This window comes from Artemia franciscana, chromosome 11 (assembly GCF_032884065.1).
Source record: "Artemia franciscana chromosome 11, ASM3288406v1, whole genome shotgun sequence".
In the NCBI taxonomy this organism is placed as follows: domain Eukaryota; kingdom Metazoa; phylum Arthropoda; class Branchiopoda; order Anostraca; family Artemiidae; genus Artemia; species Artemia franciscana.
In genome coordinates this window covers 42,510,699-42,525,076 of record NC_088873.1, presented here as the reverse complement: position 1 = coordinate 42,525,076, position 14,378 = coordinate 42,510,699, and the positions used below count along the sequence as shown (strand labels likewise).

Genomic DNA, 14,378 nt, shown 5'->3' with positions numbered 1-14,378 from the left:
TTTTCGTCGAAAATTACAACCTTAACAATTCGTTGATTCAAAAAAGACAACTACATTTTCAAAGAAGAGCCACGCCTTCTTAATTTATTTGCTGCAATATATTGTAAGCTTCTTTTTTTCTTTTGCTTTTTAACAGATTTACGTTCACACTTTTCTTTTAAATTTGGCGCTCACCACTAATAAAAGGTGCGTAGCCTACTAAGGGCTTTTTCATTAAAAATTGAATTATTCAATTTTGAAGACAGGCTTATGTAAGTTTCAATTTAACCAATTCAAACAAATCATATCCTCTTTGAGCAAAAATTAATTTTTAACTAAAGCAATGAGCGCTCGTAATTTTTGCAGAGTAATTTTAGTTTCCGTGATGCCTCACCTACTGCATAAGACAATCCCTTTGTCCATACACCGAACTGCAGCACAAGAAAACAAAAATAAACATATTCCAAATACATCAGCACAAATTAGTATGTAAATCAGCTACTCAAACATCAAAGATCTGCGATTCACACACATTAAACACAAAATCCAAATGCGGGTCAAACAGCATTTTCGATCTGCTGGACAAGTTTTTGACGTCCAACGGAATTCTGTCAGCAATATTTTTGTTGATGTGTTCAACCTTGCGTACAGTTTTTGGTGAAAGGCGCAATTATTATTACAACACATTTATTGGAGTCGTAAACGATTTGAGATGCAAAGGTTTAGGGTGCGTTCCTCAAGCCAGATGATAACTGATCTAAATTATCTGGATACCCTAATCCCAATCTTTCCAGCTATGACGGTTGAGCTGAACTAGTCCTCAAAGTAATTTGATTGAGGCTCAACATCACTAATCTTACTAATCCTCCTAAATAAGTGGACAACTAAGGATGAAAAACCGTTGCCATTTTTATTATTATTGTTATATATCAGTGCCAATTTGCAAAAATGTAGGGGGATGGCAAGGATTTTTTGTTAATTTTTCTCGACGAAGATACAAAAAAGTATTTCTTAGATTCTAGCGAGGGAGGGGGTCTACTTTTCCAATAAAACACCAAAAAAAGGCGTTTTCAGAATATACAGGGGGAGAAGGAAAAAAGTCTATCGGTAATTATCTCTTTTCTTTCCCCTCCACTTGGCGCCCCTGGTTATGGGCTAAGGAAGAAACAGAAGAAATGGCACTAAATTAATTTCATATGTGGTTATATCAGGGCAATATGTAGGACTTTGAATCGGAGGGGGAGTAAAAAACCACTTTCAAAAAAGCATAGGATACTTCTTTGCATATAAATATAAGTATATACGTACAGAATGTTACATAGTATATACAAAACTGTTGAAAGTTTTAATCCAAAATCATGTTTAGCCTAAATCACAGGCTTAGATTGCAGTAATACCGGTACAGCAAGTCTGGCTAGCGGTAATTTGGAGCAAGAAAAAATTCAACAGTCATGAAAAATTACCGCGCGAAGCCTATTTTTAGCTAATACCAACTGTCAGTACCTGGGCAGAACACTATATGCACTACTATAATGCAACAGCTAAGTGCGGTGCCACTAACCTAAAAACTTCATAATTTCGAAACAACCAAAAGAAAAATTTCGAAAATCTCGGTTTAGGCGGATAAATAGACTAAAAGGGACCCAAGGGGTAACAAATATCTTTATTTTGAGGTTCTTAGTATTTCACTGTTTATTGTGCTTGTTTTTTTTTTGCGCAATTTTCCTTTCATCTGTCAAACTGACCTGGCTTATATCTTTATTTTCTTGTTGTTCATTTTCTTTCTTTACCCTTACGTTTTTCTACTCTGGCTAATAAATTCTTATTAAAAGGGAATAGTAAATATTGTTGTTTTTAATATAACGGAGAGATGACGTAATACTCACGAGATGACGTAGACGAAGTGCTCGCAATCTTTAAATTTCTGATATTAAAAATTCAAAGTTACTATGGGGCTAATTTTACTCCTTTATTATGCAATTCATCTTTTATGGGAAATGAATTTCAACCAATATATTTACTTCGGAATTATACAGAGTGGCCCCTAAAATTAATTATGGAAAAATTCACTATCGTCCAATTACTCTGGGAACGTTTAAATTTATTTCTGGAAGAACGTTAGATTTATTTCTGGAACGGAAGATTTATTTCTCGATTTGTGATATCACTTGGCCATCGCATTCTCCTGATCTCACTAGCCTGACTTTTCCTTGCCGTGATATCAAACAGTTCGTGGTAACATATATATAATGGGGTATTTCATTGAGCCTATGTTTGCCGCGCTTAAAGCACGAATCCTTAAAGCCGTCAATGGTTAGACCATTGCTCAAGTGGTAGTAACCATCCGCTTCACACATACCAACAATATACTCATTCTCATTTGGGGTTCCCATCTAGCCCATGTCTACTCGACTTTTTGTAGTCAATTACAGACAGTTGAAATTTTTGTTTCTCGCCCAAATCCCTTGGCTTATAAATGCAAGTTCACTTGCATAAGAGTCGAGCAGATTGCAGGAGGCCCTTGTAGGCCTTGAATTGGACTCGTTATTTCCATTCATATTCATTTCTTTGGCGGGGTAATCAGTTGTAAATAGATTGCCAAATTTGTCAATATGCTGCTTAACCCCTTTCTGCGACCGTGAATTAACCTGAGAGAGAACCTCCAACAGGTTGAACCCAACCCACCGTGAATTAGCATGAGAGGGTTGACTCTAGTTCAGCGTTGTCGAGTGATAGCCATGAGAGGAAAATTTTCAAGTAATTTAACCCGTAGTCAACCTGCGTGTGTTCCCCAGCGAGAACCTCCAACAGGTACGACTCTAGTTTGGCATTTGTGAAGGGACACACATGCACGGAAAGGTGTAGCATAAATGGCAGACAGTAACAACGGCAATCAAAGGGATAAAATTAACCCTTGACTGGGCTGCCCACTTAATTCAACAATCTGTCTTGGCTTTTTTCTACAATTGGCCATGACTTCCACTTTTCCCACAACTATTCCCTCTTTTTTAAATTCAAATAATATAAGTTTCATTACCCATCAAAAGTTACGAGCCTGAGAAAATTTGCTTCATTTTAGAAAATAGGGGAAACACCCCCTAAAAGTCATACAACCTTAACGAAAATCACACCATCAGATTCAGCGTATCAGATAACCCTATTGTAGAAGTTTCAAGCCCTATATATAAAAATGTGGAATTTCGCATTTTTTGCCAGAAGACAAATCACGGACGCGTGTTTTTTTTTATTTTATTTTTTTACCCCAGGGGTGATCGTATCGACTCAATGGTCCTAGAATTTCGCGAAAGGGCTCATTCTAACAAAAATTAAACGTTCTAGTACCCTTTTTAAGTGACCGAAAAATTGGAAGGCACCTAGGCCCCCTCCCACGCTCATTTCCCCCCTAAGTCACCGGATCAAATTCTGAGATAGCCATTTTATTCACCATAGTCGAAAAACCTAATAACTATGTCTTTGGGGACGACTTACTCCCCCGCAGTCCCCGTGGGAGGGAATGCGAGTCACAAACTTTGACCTGTGTTTCAAACAGTTCGTGGTAACGAACTGTAGTAAGGAGCGACCCGGCTCAATAGTAACCAAAACTCTAAACAATGGAATTTTGATACAAATAGCTACTTCAATAGAATTGCATTTTAATGCTGATTTTAAATACATAAGTTTCATCAAGTTTAGTCTTACCCATCAAAAGTTACGAGCCTGAGAAAATTTATTTGTGTGTTTATTTGTTGTTGTTTTTTGTTTGTTTCTTTTTTTCCCAGGGGTAATCGTATCGACCAAGTTGTCCTAGAATGTTGCGAGAGGGCTCATTCTAACGGAAATGAAAAGTTCTAGTGCCCTTTTTAAGTACCCGAAAAAATTGGAGGGCACCTAGGCCCCCTCCCACGCTAATTATTTCCCAAAGTCAACGGATCAAAATTCTGAGATAGCCATTTTATTCAGCATAGTCGAAAAACCTTATAACTATGTCTTTGGGGAGAATACAAAAGTTCTTTACGTAAGCTAATCTATAAGTTACGTATATTTTTTACTAATAAAAAGATTCGTAAAAATTAAAAGTTCTAGTTGCCTTTTTAATCAACCGAAAATCGGAGGGCAACTAGGCTTCCTCCCTTGCTCTTTTTTCTCAAAATCATTCGATCAAAATTATGAGAAAGCCATTTAGCCAAAAAAAAAAGAAATACAAATTTCGTTTTAATTATTCCTCTGCAGAGAGCGAAAATCAAAACATGCATTGATTCGAAAACGTTCAGAAATTAAATAAAAAAAAACAAGTTTTTATTTACTAAAAGTAAGGAGCGACATTAAAACTTAAAACGAACAGAAATTACTTCGTATATGAAAGGGGCTGCTTCCTGATCAACGCCCCGATATTTACGCTAAAGTTTTTTACTGTTTTAAAAAGAAGAGTTGAAAAAAAGAGTCAAACTTTAGCGTAAAGTGCGGGGCGTTGATGAGGGAGCAGCCCCTTTCATATACGAAGTAATTTCTGTTCGTTTTAAGTTTTAATGTCGCTCCTTACTTTCAGTTAAAAAAACTTGTTTTTTTATTTAATATAAAGAAAAAGGTTTTTGTCAACAAGCCCAAATCCAAACAATATAGGTAACTTATAAGAGTTGAAACTGGTGCTAGTGTCAACAAAAAAAATACTCAGTTTCATCCAGCGTTTGGTGACACTTACTATTGATCTCAGTATAACAATACTAATTAATTTAGTCAGTTTGTTTGGTAAAATTAGGGTTGTAATACGGACTCGATCTCTGTTCCTTGCAGAAAAATAATCACAAGACTGGAAAAAATGCCAGGTGTTGCCACATGCTGGATGGCACGGTAGGTTTTTTTCCGTCAGCCCAAGCACCAGTTTCCATTCTTGAAAGTTACCTATACTCTTTGCCCCAATCTTTAATAGAGCTACAGAAAAACATCAATTGGGAAATAAGGTCAGAGAAATAAAATTTTGTATTACTTCAAAAAACAGAGTTGTGATAGGGAGGCAAACTTTAGCATAAAGAGCAAGGTATTGAGAAGGGGGCAGTCCCTTTCATATACGGAATAATTTCTGTTCGTTTAAGTTTCAATGTTACCCCTTAATTCAGTAATTTTTTTTTAGTCAATCATTATTATGAATCTATAATTTGACTACATAAGCAGAAACTTTTTTAGAAAGCTTTATATAGAGATCTGGTTAGTATTGAGTCATGTCACTCCTTACTACAGTTCGTTACCACAAATTGTTTGATCAAAATCACTTATATCCAATAGATCAAGTGATCGTGGTATGATCAGAAACGGATAATATCAAATAGTCGCCTATCTCACTCGACCTGGCTAAATGATGGCGTGTCAGTCAATTAAAAAACGTATAAGGCATTGAACAATAAAACCGTATAAATAGAAAAAATAGCGCAGTAAACTTTCTACTGCAAAATATGATTGTTTGCTTACAGACTGTCTCCTAAAGACTAGAATACAAATACTAACTGTATACTTCACTAAAGTATTAATCATTGGATTGTCTAAATTTGTACGTTTTCTAGAAGAAAAAAGGCATACAAATATTAGTACCAGGGATAAAAGCTTCTCTCGGTGAAAAGGGGGACATTTACAAAAAATATCAATCGCAAAACAACTTCAATTTCATTTTATTTTATTCGCTGTAAAAAGTAAAAACCCTTTGGGACATTGGACGTCTGAATATTTGTGAAGTCATTCATATGAAAAATGTTTTTCCGAAACTATTAAGTGAAACGTCAATCTTATTAAACGAGTGAAGTAATTATCGAGTGAAGCTCAGTCTCCTGGTATACAAGCTGCTGGCACGTGCACAGGGAAGGGTCTCCCCCTAAAAAATCTCATGATTTTTATTTCTTTTCCCATCATTTTCTGATACTTCTCAAACAGTTCGTGGTAACGAACTGTAGTAAGGAGCGACCCGGCTCAATAGTAACCAAATCTCTAAAAAATGGAATTTTGATACCAATAGCTACATAAAAAAAATCGCATTTTGATGTTGATTTCAAATATATAAGTTTCATCAAGTTTAGTCTTACCCATCAAAAGTTACGAGCCTGAGAAAATTTGCGCTATTTTAGAAAATAGGGGGAAACACCACCTAAAAGTCATAGAATCTTAACGAAAATCATACCATCAGATTCAGCGTATCAGAGAACCCTACTGTAGAAGTTTCAAGCTCCTACCTACAAAAATGTGGAATTTTGCATTTTTTTTGCCAGAAGGCAGATCACGGATGCGATGCGTGTTTATTTGTTTTTTTGTTTTTTTCCCAGGGGTGATCGTATCGATCCAGTTGTCCTAGAATGTTGCAAGAGGGCTCATTCTAACGGAAATGAAAGGTTTTAGTGCCCTTTTTAAGTGGCCAAAAAATTGGAGGGCACCTAGGCCCCCTCCCACGCTAATTATTTTCCCAAAGTCAACGGATCAAAATTCTTAGATAGCCATTTTATTCAGCGTAGTCAAAAACCTTATAACTATGTCTTTGGGGACGACTTACTCCCCCACAGGTTGGGGGGGGGAGGGATTGAGAAGAGGGGGATATGCTGGGGGAACTTTCCATCGAGAATTTGTCATGGGAGAAGAAAATTTCCATGAAGGGAGAGCAGGATTTACTAGCATTATTAAAAAACAACAATTAAAAAATAAATATGAAAAAGTTTTTTCAGCTGGAAGTAAGGAACAGCATTAAAACTTAAAACAAACAGAAATTATTACCCATATGAGGGGCTCACCTCCTTCTAATACCTCGCTCTTTACGCTAAAGTATTTTTAGTATTTTCAACTATTTATTCTACGGCTTTTGTGATTCAGGGGTCATTCTTAATGAACTGGGACAAAATTTAAGCTTTAGTGTAAAGAGCGAGGTACTGACGAGGGGACGAACCCCCTCATATATGTAATAAAAACATAAGAATACAAAAGTTCTTTACGTAAGCTAATTTATAAGTTACGTAAATCTTTTACTAATAAAAAGATTCGTAAAAAATTAAAAGTTCTAGTTGCCTTTTTAATTAACCAAAAAATCGGAGGGCAACTAGGCTTCCTCCCCCGCTCTTTTTTTTATCAAAATCATTCGACCAAATTATGAGAAAGCCATTAAGCCAAAAAAAAAAAAAAAATACAAATTTCGTTTTGATCATTCCTCTGCGGAGAGCCAAAATCAAAACATGCATTGATTCGAAAACGTTCAGAAAACGTTTCAGTTTTTTTTTTAAATGAAAGTAAGGAGCGACATGCAAACTTAAAACGAACAGAAATTACTTCGTACATGAAAGAGGCTGCTTCCTCATTAACGCCCCGCTCTTTACGCTAAAGTTTTTTACTGTTTTAAAAAGAAGAATTGAGAGAAAGAGTCAAACTTTAGCGTAAAGAGCGGGGCGTTGATGAGGAAGCAGCCTCTTTCATATACGAAGTAATTTCTGTTCGTTTTAAGTTTTAATGTCGCTGCTTACTTTCAGTTAAAAAAAAACTTGTTTTTTTTTATTTAATCACGTAATAAGGGACTTTAAGGATTTAACCTGAAAGAAATTCCTGCGTAAGTGCCTGATAGGCTATCATTGTAAATTTTTAGTGGCATTGCGTAGCATTTAACGAGAAGCAATTAAGAATCAAGACCCACTTCACAGCTATCAAACGGGAAGGTCTTTCTCTAAAAGCTCGGGATCAACTGATTTTTCAACAAAACAAATTGCTTTTTGGAACTCTCCCCACTTATTCCCAAGGCTTTCAACGTTCAGGGGTCACTAATGAACGGACTTTTATGAAAAACTACTAAGGGGGATGGGAGGGGGAAATGAATTTCCCCAAACTTGGGACCTTAACTAGAGCGTTCTTTTTTACACAGGAAAATCGTCGCATGCCAATTTTCAGAAAATGTTCCAATGCCAACCCACTAGTTTTTGCCGTTTTGTTTGTTTGTCAGTCACATAAATTTGCGGGCCGTTTTTGACCACTTCCAAATCTTCAATTACTTCTGAATCTAATTAGTATATGCCGTCCCAGTGACAGCACAATAATACAACATCAAAAATCCCCCATCTTGTATAATCCCCATTGTATAAATAAATAACAACAAACGGGTAATTGGACGCAGCAAAAAGCATAAAACAAACACTATGATACAAAACTTGATATTGCTGTGGTATGAACATTTGTTTGTGGTTGTAGTAACTTGGGTTCAAATCTGAGATAGGACAGATTTTTTTTTCTTAGAGAAGACTAAAAAGTCGAAAATTAAAAAGAACAAATCTAATAAAACTCGTTTTCAGAATGGACTAAAAAGTTAGAAATATTTTTGTTCTTGAAAATCTTTGAATATAAGTGAAAACGAGGAGCGCATAACGGATTGAGCTCAACTTAACTTGTTCTTTTTCGCTCGTTTTCCTCAACTCATCAACTTTTTTCATTTATGCATTTATTGCTTAGACCAATTTGACGTTTGCGCTATTGTAAAGTTAAATCTGATTTGCACCCCACATTTTTACTTATATTCATAGATTATTGACAAGAAAAATTGTTTTCTACTTTTTAGTCCATTTAAAAATGAGTCCTCTCTTAATTATATATATATATATATATATATATATATATATATATATATATATATATATATATATATATATATATATATATATATATCTATATATATAAAAATAAGTTGTCTGTGTGTGGATCTGTGGATCAGGTGACGTCATGTTTCGGCTGACGTCATGAAATTAGTTGCCATCATTTTTGCTTTGAAGGTGACGTCATTCAAGTTATATAAGACATATGTTCGCGTAGAATTCTATTAATGTTTAAGTTTACAATGACTGATGAAGATGCTCAAAGAGTCTATGCCAAAAAACTTGCTGCTGATAGAGAAAGTCAGAAAAGAAAGCGTGCCGAGGAATCAAAAGAACAGCAAGGAAACAGGCTTGAGGCTAAAGAACGCAAAACCGCGCAGTTAGATGAAGATCCACCTGGACAGCGAGAGTCAAACATATCAAAACTGAAAATGATAGCGATGATGATTGGGTTTGGGATTTTGACTTGGATAAGGTCATCAATGCCTACAAGATTTTAGTTAAAAAAACAAAGGTTCAGCGACATGTATTTCATAGTGAAGCTGAAAAATAAAGAAGAAAAAGAAAACTGAAAAAAGAAAAAATGTAAAAAACTAAAAAATACTAAAAAGAAAAAACACTCAAAGAGAAATTACAGACCGGGACACAAATGACGACCGGGACAGAGGGAATATAAATAACGACCGGGACACTCAAAGAGAAATTACAGACTGGGATACCGGGACACAAATGACGACCGGGACACAGGGAATATAAATGACGACCAGGACACAGGTATTTAAGAATATCGTTCAAAGACAAATTTTTAATTGTAAGAAGACCGTTGAAAGAGAAATTTCTAATTGTAAAATGACTGAAGAACCTACAATGGCAACGGTACCACCATCGAAGTAGATAACCAGTGGGTTGTTCCATATTCCCCATGAGTGCGAAACGTCAACCCCAAGTCAAATTCGTGCATTGTTTGGCATCATTTTAACAACTTGCTCTCCATCAGCTCCTACAGAGTTATGGGAAAAATATAAGTCAAAAATGTCCGAAGATATACTCCATCGAAAACAGTTAGAGACGTCAGATATGACTTTTGATTTTACATCAGAAATTTATAACTACACTTTAGTTATTATAGAAGATTTGTGCGTACGTATGGCAAACAAACCTCTTCAGGATTTGGGAATGCCTTCACCTAACCGTATCGCTGCTGTTTCGACATGTGTAGAATTGGATCGTGAACAAAGTTACAGTACGAGTGATCTATTGTCGTATGTACAAAATAACATTTCCAAGTCAACGTCGGAACAAAAAGACATTTATGATACGATTAACTCAATTTCAGGACGTATACAACTACCTGCTGATTTCTGTAATTTAGTGACGTCCAAAAATGAATTGATTGAAAAAGTATTTCCGAATATTCTAAAAAATTATAAAAATAATAAATGGCTAAGTGAAAGAGCGATTCTCGCACCCAAAAATATAGACGTCCACGAAATCAACAATATTGTTTTGACCAAGATTCGAGACCAGGCAGTCCTTTACAAGTCAGTCGACACAGTTTTGGAACCAAATGAAGCGGTTAATTATCCATCTGAATTTTTAAATTCCATAGATCTTTCAGGGTTTCCACCACACGTGCTACAACTAAAAATAGGCGTACCAATAATACTTTTAAGAAATATCAACCCACCAAAGCTTTGCAATGGCACGCGACATGCCGTAAAAAAAACAATGGAAAACCTAATAGAGGCCACAATCTTGACGCGAAGAATGTTGTATATTCGCAAGTTTTACGCAGTTAATTTGTATTGTATCTATCTATCTACCTATCTATATAAAAACGAGTTGTGTGTATGCATGTTTGTTTGTTTGTAAAAAGAGCGTTTGCATATGTTGTCATTATTAGTACATACGGCTTTGTATATGCACAGACAATGGGAAAGCCAAGAATGTTGTATATTCGCAATTTTTACGTAGTTTAACTCCTGCAGACGAAATGAATGATTGCCTGAAAAATTCTAATTTATGGGCACACGTAAAAATATTAAAATTAACTACAAATATGCGTGTCCGATTGCAAAACGATGACTCTGGTCAAACATTTTCAGATCAATTGCTGGCAATTGGAAATGGAAAGCTCCCAGTAGTGGGAAATCCAAAAATGTTGTATATTCGCAATTTTTACGTAGTTTGAAACACATATATAAATCTATCTTTATTCACAGGTGGGACATAGGGACACAACTACAATGGCGCGTAACGACTTACGCGCGCGTGGGGGCTTGGGGGGGCGCGAAGCGCCCCACCAACTAGGTGTTGAGGTGGCGCGAAGCGCCACCCCAACAGCTAGTATATATATATATATATATATATATATATATATATATATATATATATATGTATAAATATTTCTCAATATGCATATCAGTCAGAATATTCAATTTGAATCATGACGAATTTTGTCCGTAGTTTTGGCAAGTCCATCTTGTTTTGTTTTACAGCAGGGAGGAGGGGTTGATCTATGGTTCTTAGGAATCTTGGTGGGAGATATAAAGGAACTTCGGTTTTTATGCTGGGGGAAGGGGGAAATATTTTGTCTTGCTCACACAAAAGAGTATAGCCAACGCAGACACGTACTCGGGACTTTTTCTTGGCAATAACGAAGAACAAAATGTTTTTATAATTTGGATAAGAATTGCCCAGATATTCAGAAAATTCTAAGATTCAGAGAGAGTTCGCTACCTTCCTCAGGCTACTCTATGGATTTCTTTTTTTCTAGGTCTGTCTTCCGACAGGCTCTCCTGCTAGTTTAACTATATTCATAAAGCAAATATTGCTTCCCCAAAGCGACAAGTGTTTGTCGCCATGGAAAAAAAAAATGGTTTTCTAAAATTGGAGAAAACTGTAAACTATAATTGTTTGAAAAACAACAATCACCGCATTTAATTTGACCACCGTACTGATTAGACTATATCGATTTTTCCACCCAAAAAACCTTGGTTTTGCTTTCATAGTGACGAAACAAGTAAACACTCCATTTCCGCTTATACGCCCAGTGAGCTTTTTTAAATTTACATTTGTAAATCTAGCACAAGGCACAAGCAATATTTATACAAGATCCTATTCAAATAATGGGTTATATTGGACAGAGACCAGCGTTGCCGACGTGATACAGTTTTACCGTTTTTGGTACAATTTAGGGGCTCCTGGTATAATGCTGTAAATTTGGACAATTTCTGATAAACACAAATTCTACAGTAAATTCTGGTTGTACTTGCCTCCTTCTGACTCGGATATCTGTTCAAGTTCTAGTTTATTGAAAATTTAGTCTTGTTAAGAGTGATTTATTTAAGATTGAAAGGAAAAACTTTCTTTTCGGTCTTGGTTCATAGATATTTTTTTTGTTTTTCTTTTCTTTTCTCTTTTTTACTATTTTTTTGCATATTTGTTTTTATTTTCATGATTAGATATTAGTCATAGTTTGGTTGTTCTATTTTCCTTATTTGTTTGTTTTGTTCGTCTGTTGAGAATTTTATTTGTTAAGCGTTTGCAATCTGTGTGGTCACACACAGGGCCGTATCCGGATTTTTTTTTTTGGGGGGGGGGGGGTGTTTTACAAAAGGATTTTTTTGGGGCGTGTTTTACGAAAGTGTATTTTAATGGGGGACAGAGTTCACAGAAATAAACAATCGAATTAAACAATGTCATAGTAGTTTCTTCATAATTAATAGTGTCATTTATGGTATTTTGATCCTGAAAAGTTACAGATAGCTTTATAATACCAACTTGATTATATAAGATATCGTCAGGATGTCTACGATTGAAAAGGATAAAGTTCAACTGGCTGCAAAGTCAATTTAGTCCCTTCTTTCGATACTCTTTTGTTATTGTTGTTTTTTCAACGCTGAGGAATAGCCTTTGATCATGTAATTACTGATCGCGTTCTTCTTTGAACATAACGTTTTAAAAGCTTCGATAGGCTGACAGCTTCAGCGTTTAAGCGATTGCAAAGAAACAAAACCAAAGTGTTGCTCTCGCAACACTTTATTCGGCGAAGACCGAAAACTTTCTTTTCGGTCTTGGTTCATAGATATTTTTTTTTGTTTTTCTTTTCTTTTCTCTTTTTTACTATTTTTTTGCATATCTGTTTTTGTTTTCATGATCAGATATTAGTCATAGTTTGGTTGTTCTATTTTCCTTATTTGTTTGTTTTGTTCGTCTGTTGAGAATTTTATTTGTTAAGCGTTTGCAATCTGTGTGGTCACACACAGGGCCGTATCCGGATTTTTTTTTTTTTTTGGGGGGGGGGTGTTTTACAAAAGGATTTTTTGGGGCGTGTCTTACGAAAGTGTATTTTAATGGGGGACGGAGTTCACAGAAATAAACAATCGAATTAGACAATGTCATAGTAGTTTCTTCATAATTAATAAATCATTTATGGTATTTTGATCCTGAAAAGTTACAGATAGCTTTATAATACCAACTTGATTATATAAGATATCGTCACGATGTCTACGATTGAAAAGGATAAAGTTCAACTGGCTGCAAAGTCAATTTAGTCCCTTTTTTCGATACTCTTTTGTTATTGTTGTTTTTTCAACGCTGAGGAATAGCCTTTGATCATGTAATTACTGATCGCGTTCTTCTTTGAACATGACGTTTTAAAAGCTTCGATAGGCTGACAGCTTCAGCGTTTAAGCGATTGCAAAGAAACAAAACCAAAGTGTTGCTCTCGCAACACTTTATTCGGCGAAGCCGGAGAAAGGTTGCCGCAACACTTCACGTTGCTCAGGCAACGTAGATCTAGTATCATTTTGTAATCGAACGAACTGAATTAAACTGTTACGGTAAATTTTTAACCTGTGGTTCAGATGGTACAAATTAATCTCTTGTGTTACAATGTTACTCGGAATAATGGTACAGTTATTGCAAAGCGTAGGTACCACTGACAGAGGTGCTTCGAATTAAGATGTACTACTGACAACCTACTAAATTTGCAGGCTGGTTAGGAGGAATGATAATTAGGTTTTTATCTAAAAAAAAAGCAATTATCGGTAACTCCGTGAGAGTTCAAGTCTTGTAATCCCTCAGTTTTTGTCCTCATTAATTTTATAAAGTTCGTAGAAAACAGTAAAGCTAGTCTTTTAGGTGATACAGTGCTTAAAGAGTCACATTACCTCATCCGTTGTGAACTTGTTCAGTTTGTGTGACCAAGCTATTTAAATGGGTTGGGTCATTGTGCGGTCTTGCCATAACTTGCATAGCTCGGATAAGAGATCTGAATAAGTGAAAGAAAACTACGGCCAAAACATACTTTCTAGAAATCTTAGAAAATCCATTTAACTACTCGCGTTTTGTGCTAGGAATGGAGATAATTGGTTTTAATGGAACTTGGATCATCATAGACATTAGAAAGTGTAATTTTTTTTCGATTAAATGGAGCGGAATTTTCTTTTTAAAGTTCAAGGAAGGGCGGTCCTAAAAATACTATAGTATACCTTCTATAAAAACGCTTAAAATCATCTTGGTCATTATCACTAAAGCAATCTGGTCACTTTGAGAGTTCCCAGTGGTTTTACCCGCTTTGATTGACAAGCTCGCTGACAAAAGGGACATAAGGTTTTATTGTCTTTTCCGTCAAGTTTTGCAGTAAAACCAAATATTATGGACAAATTTCGATGATAGCTAGTTTTATAGGAGAATTTGTTAACGGGCCCTTTGTCTTTATTAGGGCCAGCTGAGAACGAAGCTTGTAATATAATTTTTAAGGTACCGTATCTCCTTAGGGTAGGTTACTCCAGAGAG

At 35.6% G+C, this 14,378-nt stretch overlaps 1 protein-coding gene across 3 annotated transcripts in view; it reads right to left on the bottom strand.

Annotated features, from left to right (window-relative positions):
* The window catches only part of LOC136033249 (IQ motif and SEC7 domain-containing protein 1-like), a 359,466-nt gene that overhangs the window by 178,541 nt on the left and 166,547 nt on the right, over positions 1 to 14,378 (bottom strand). Inside the window, exon 1 of one of the 3 annotated variants that reach the window (XM_065713985.1) lies at positions 374 to 653. The exons of the other annotated variants lie outside the window; for them this stretch is intronic. Within the exon in view, the coding sequence (XP_065570057.1) occupies positions 374 to 402 (29 nt within the window). The 5' untranslated portion in view covers positions 403 to 653. Of the gene's footprint in view, positions 1 to 373; positions 654 to 14,378 lie in introns of those variants that run through there. 3 annotated transcript variants of the gene reach the window in all.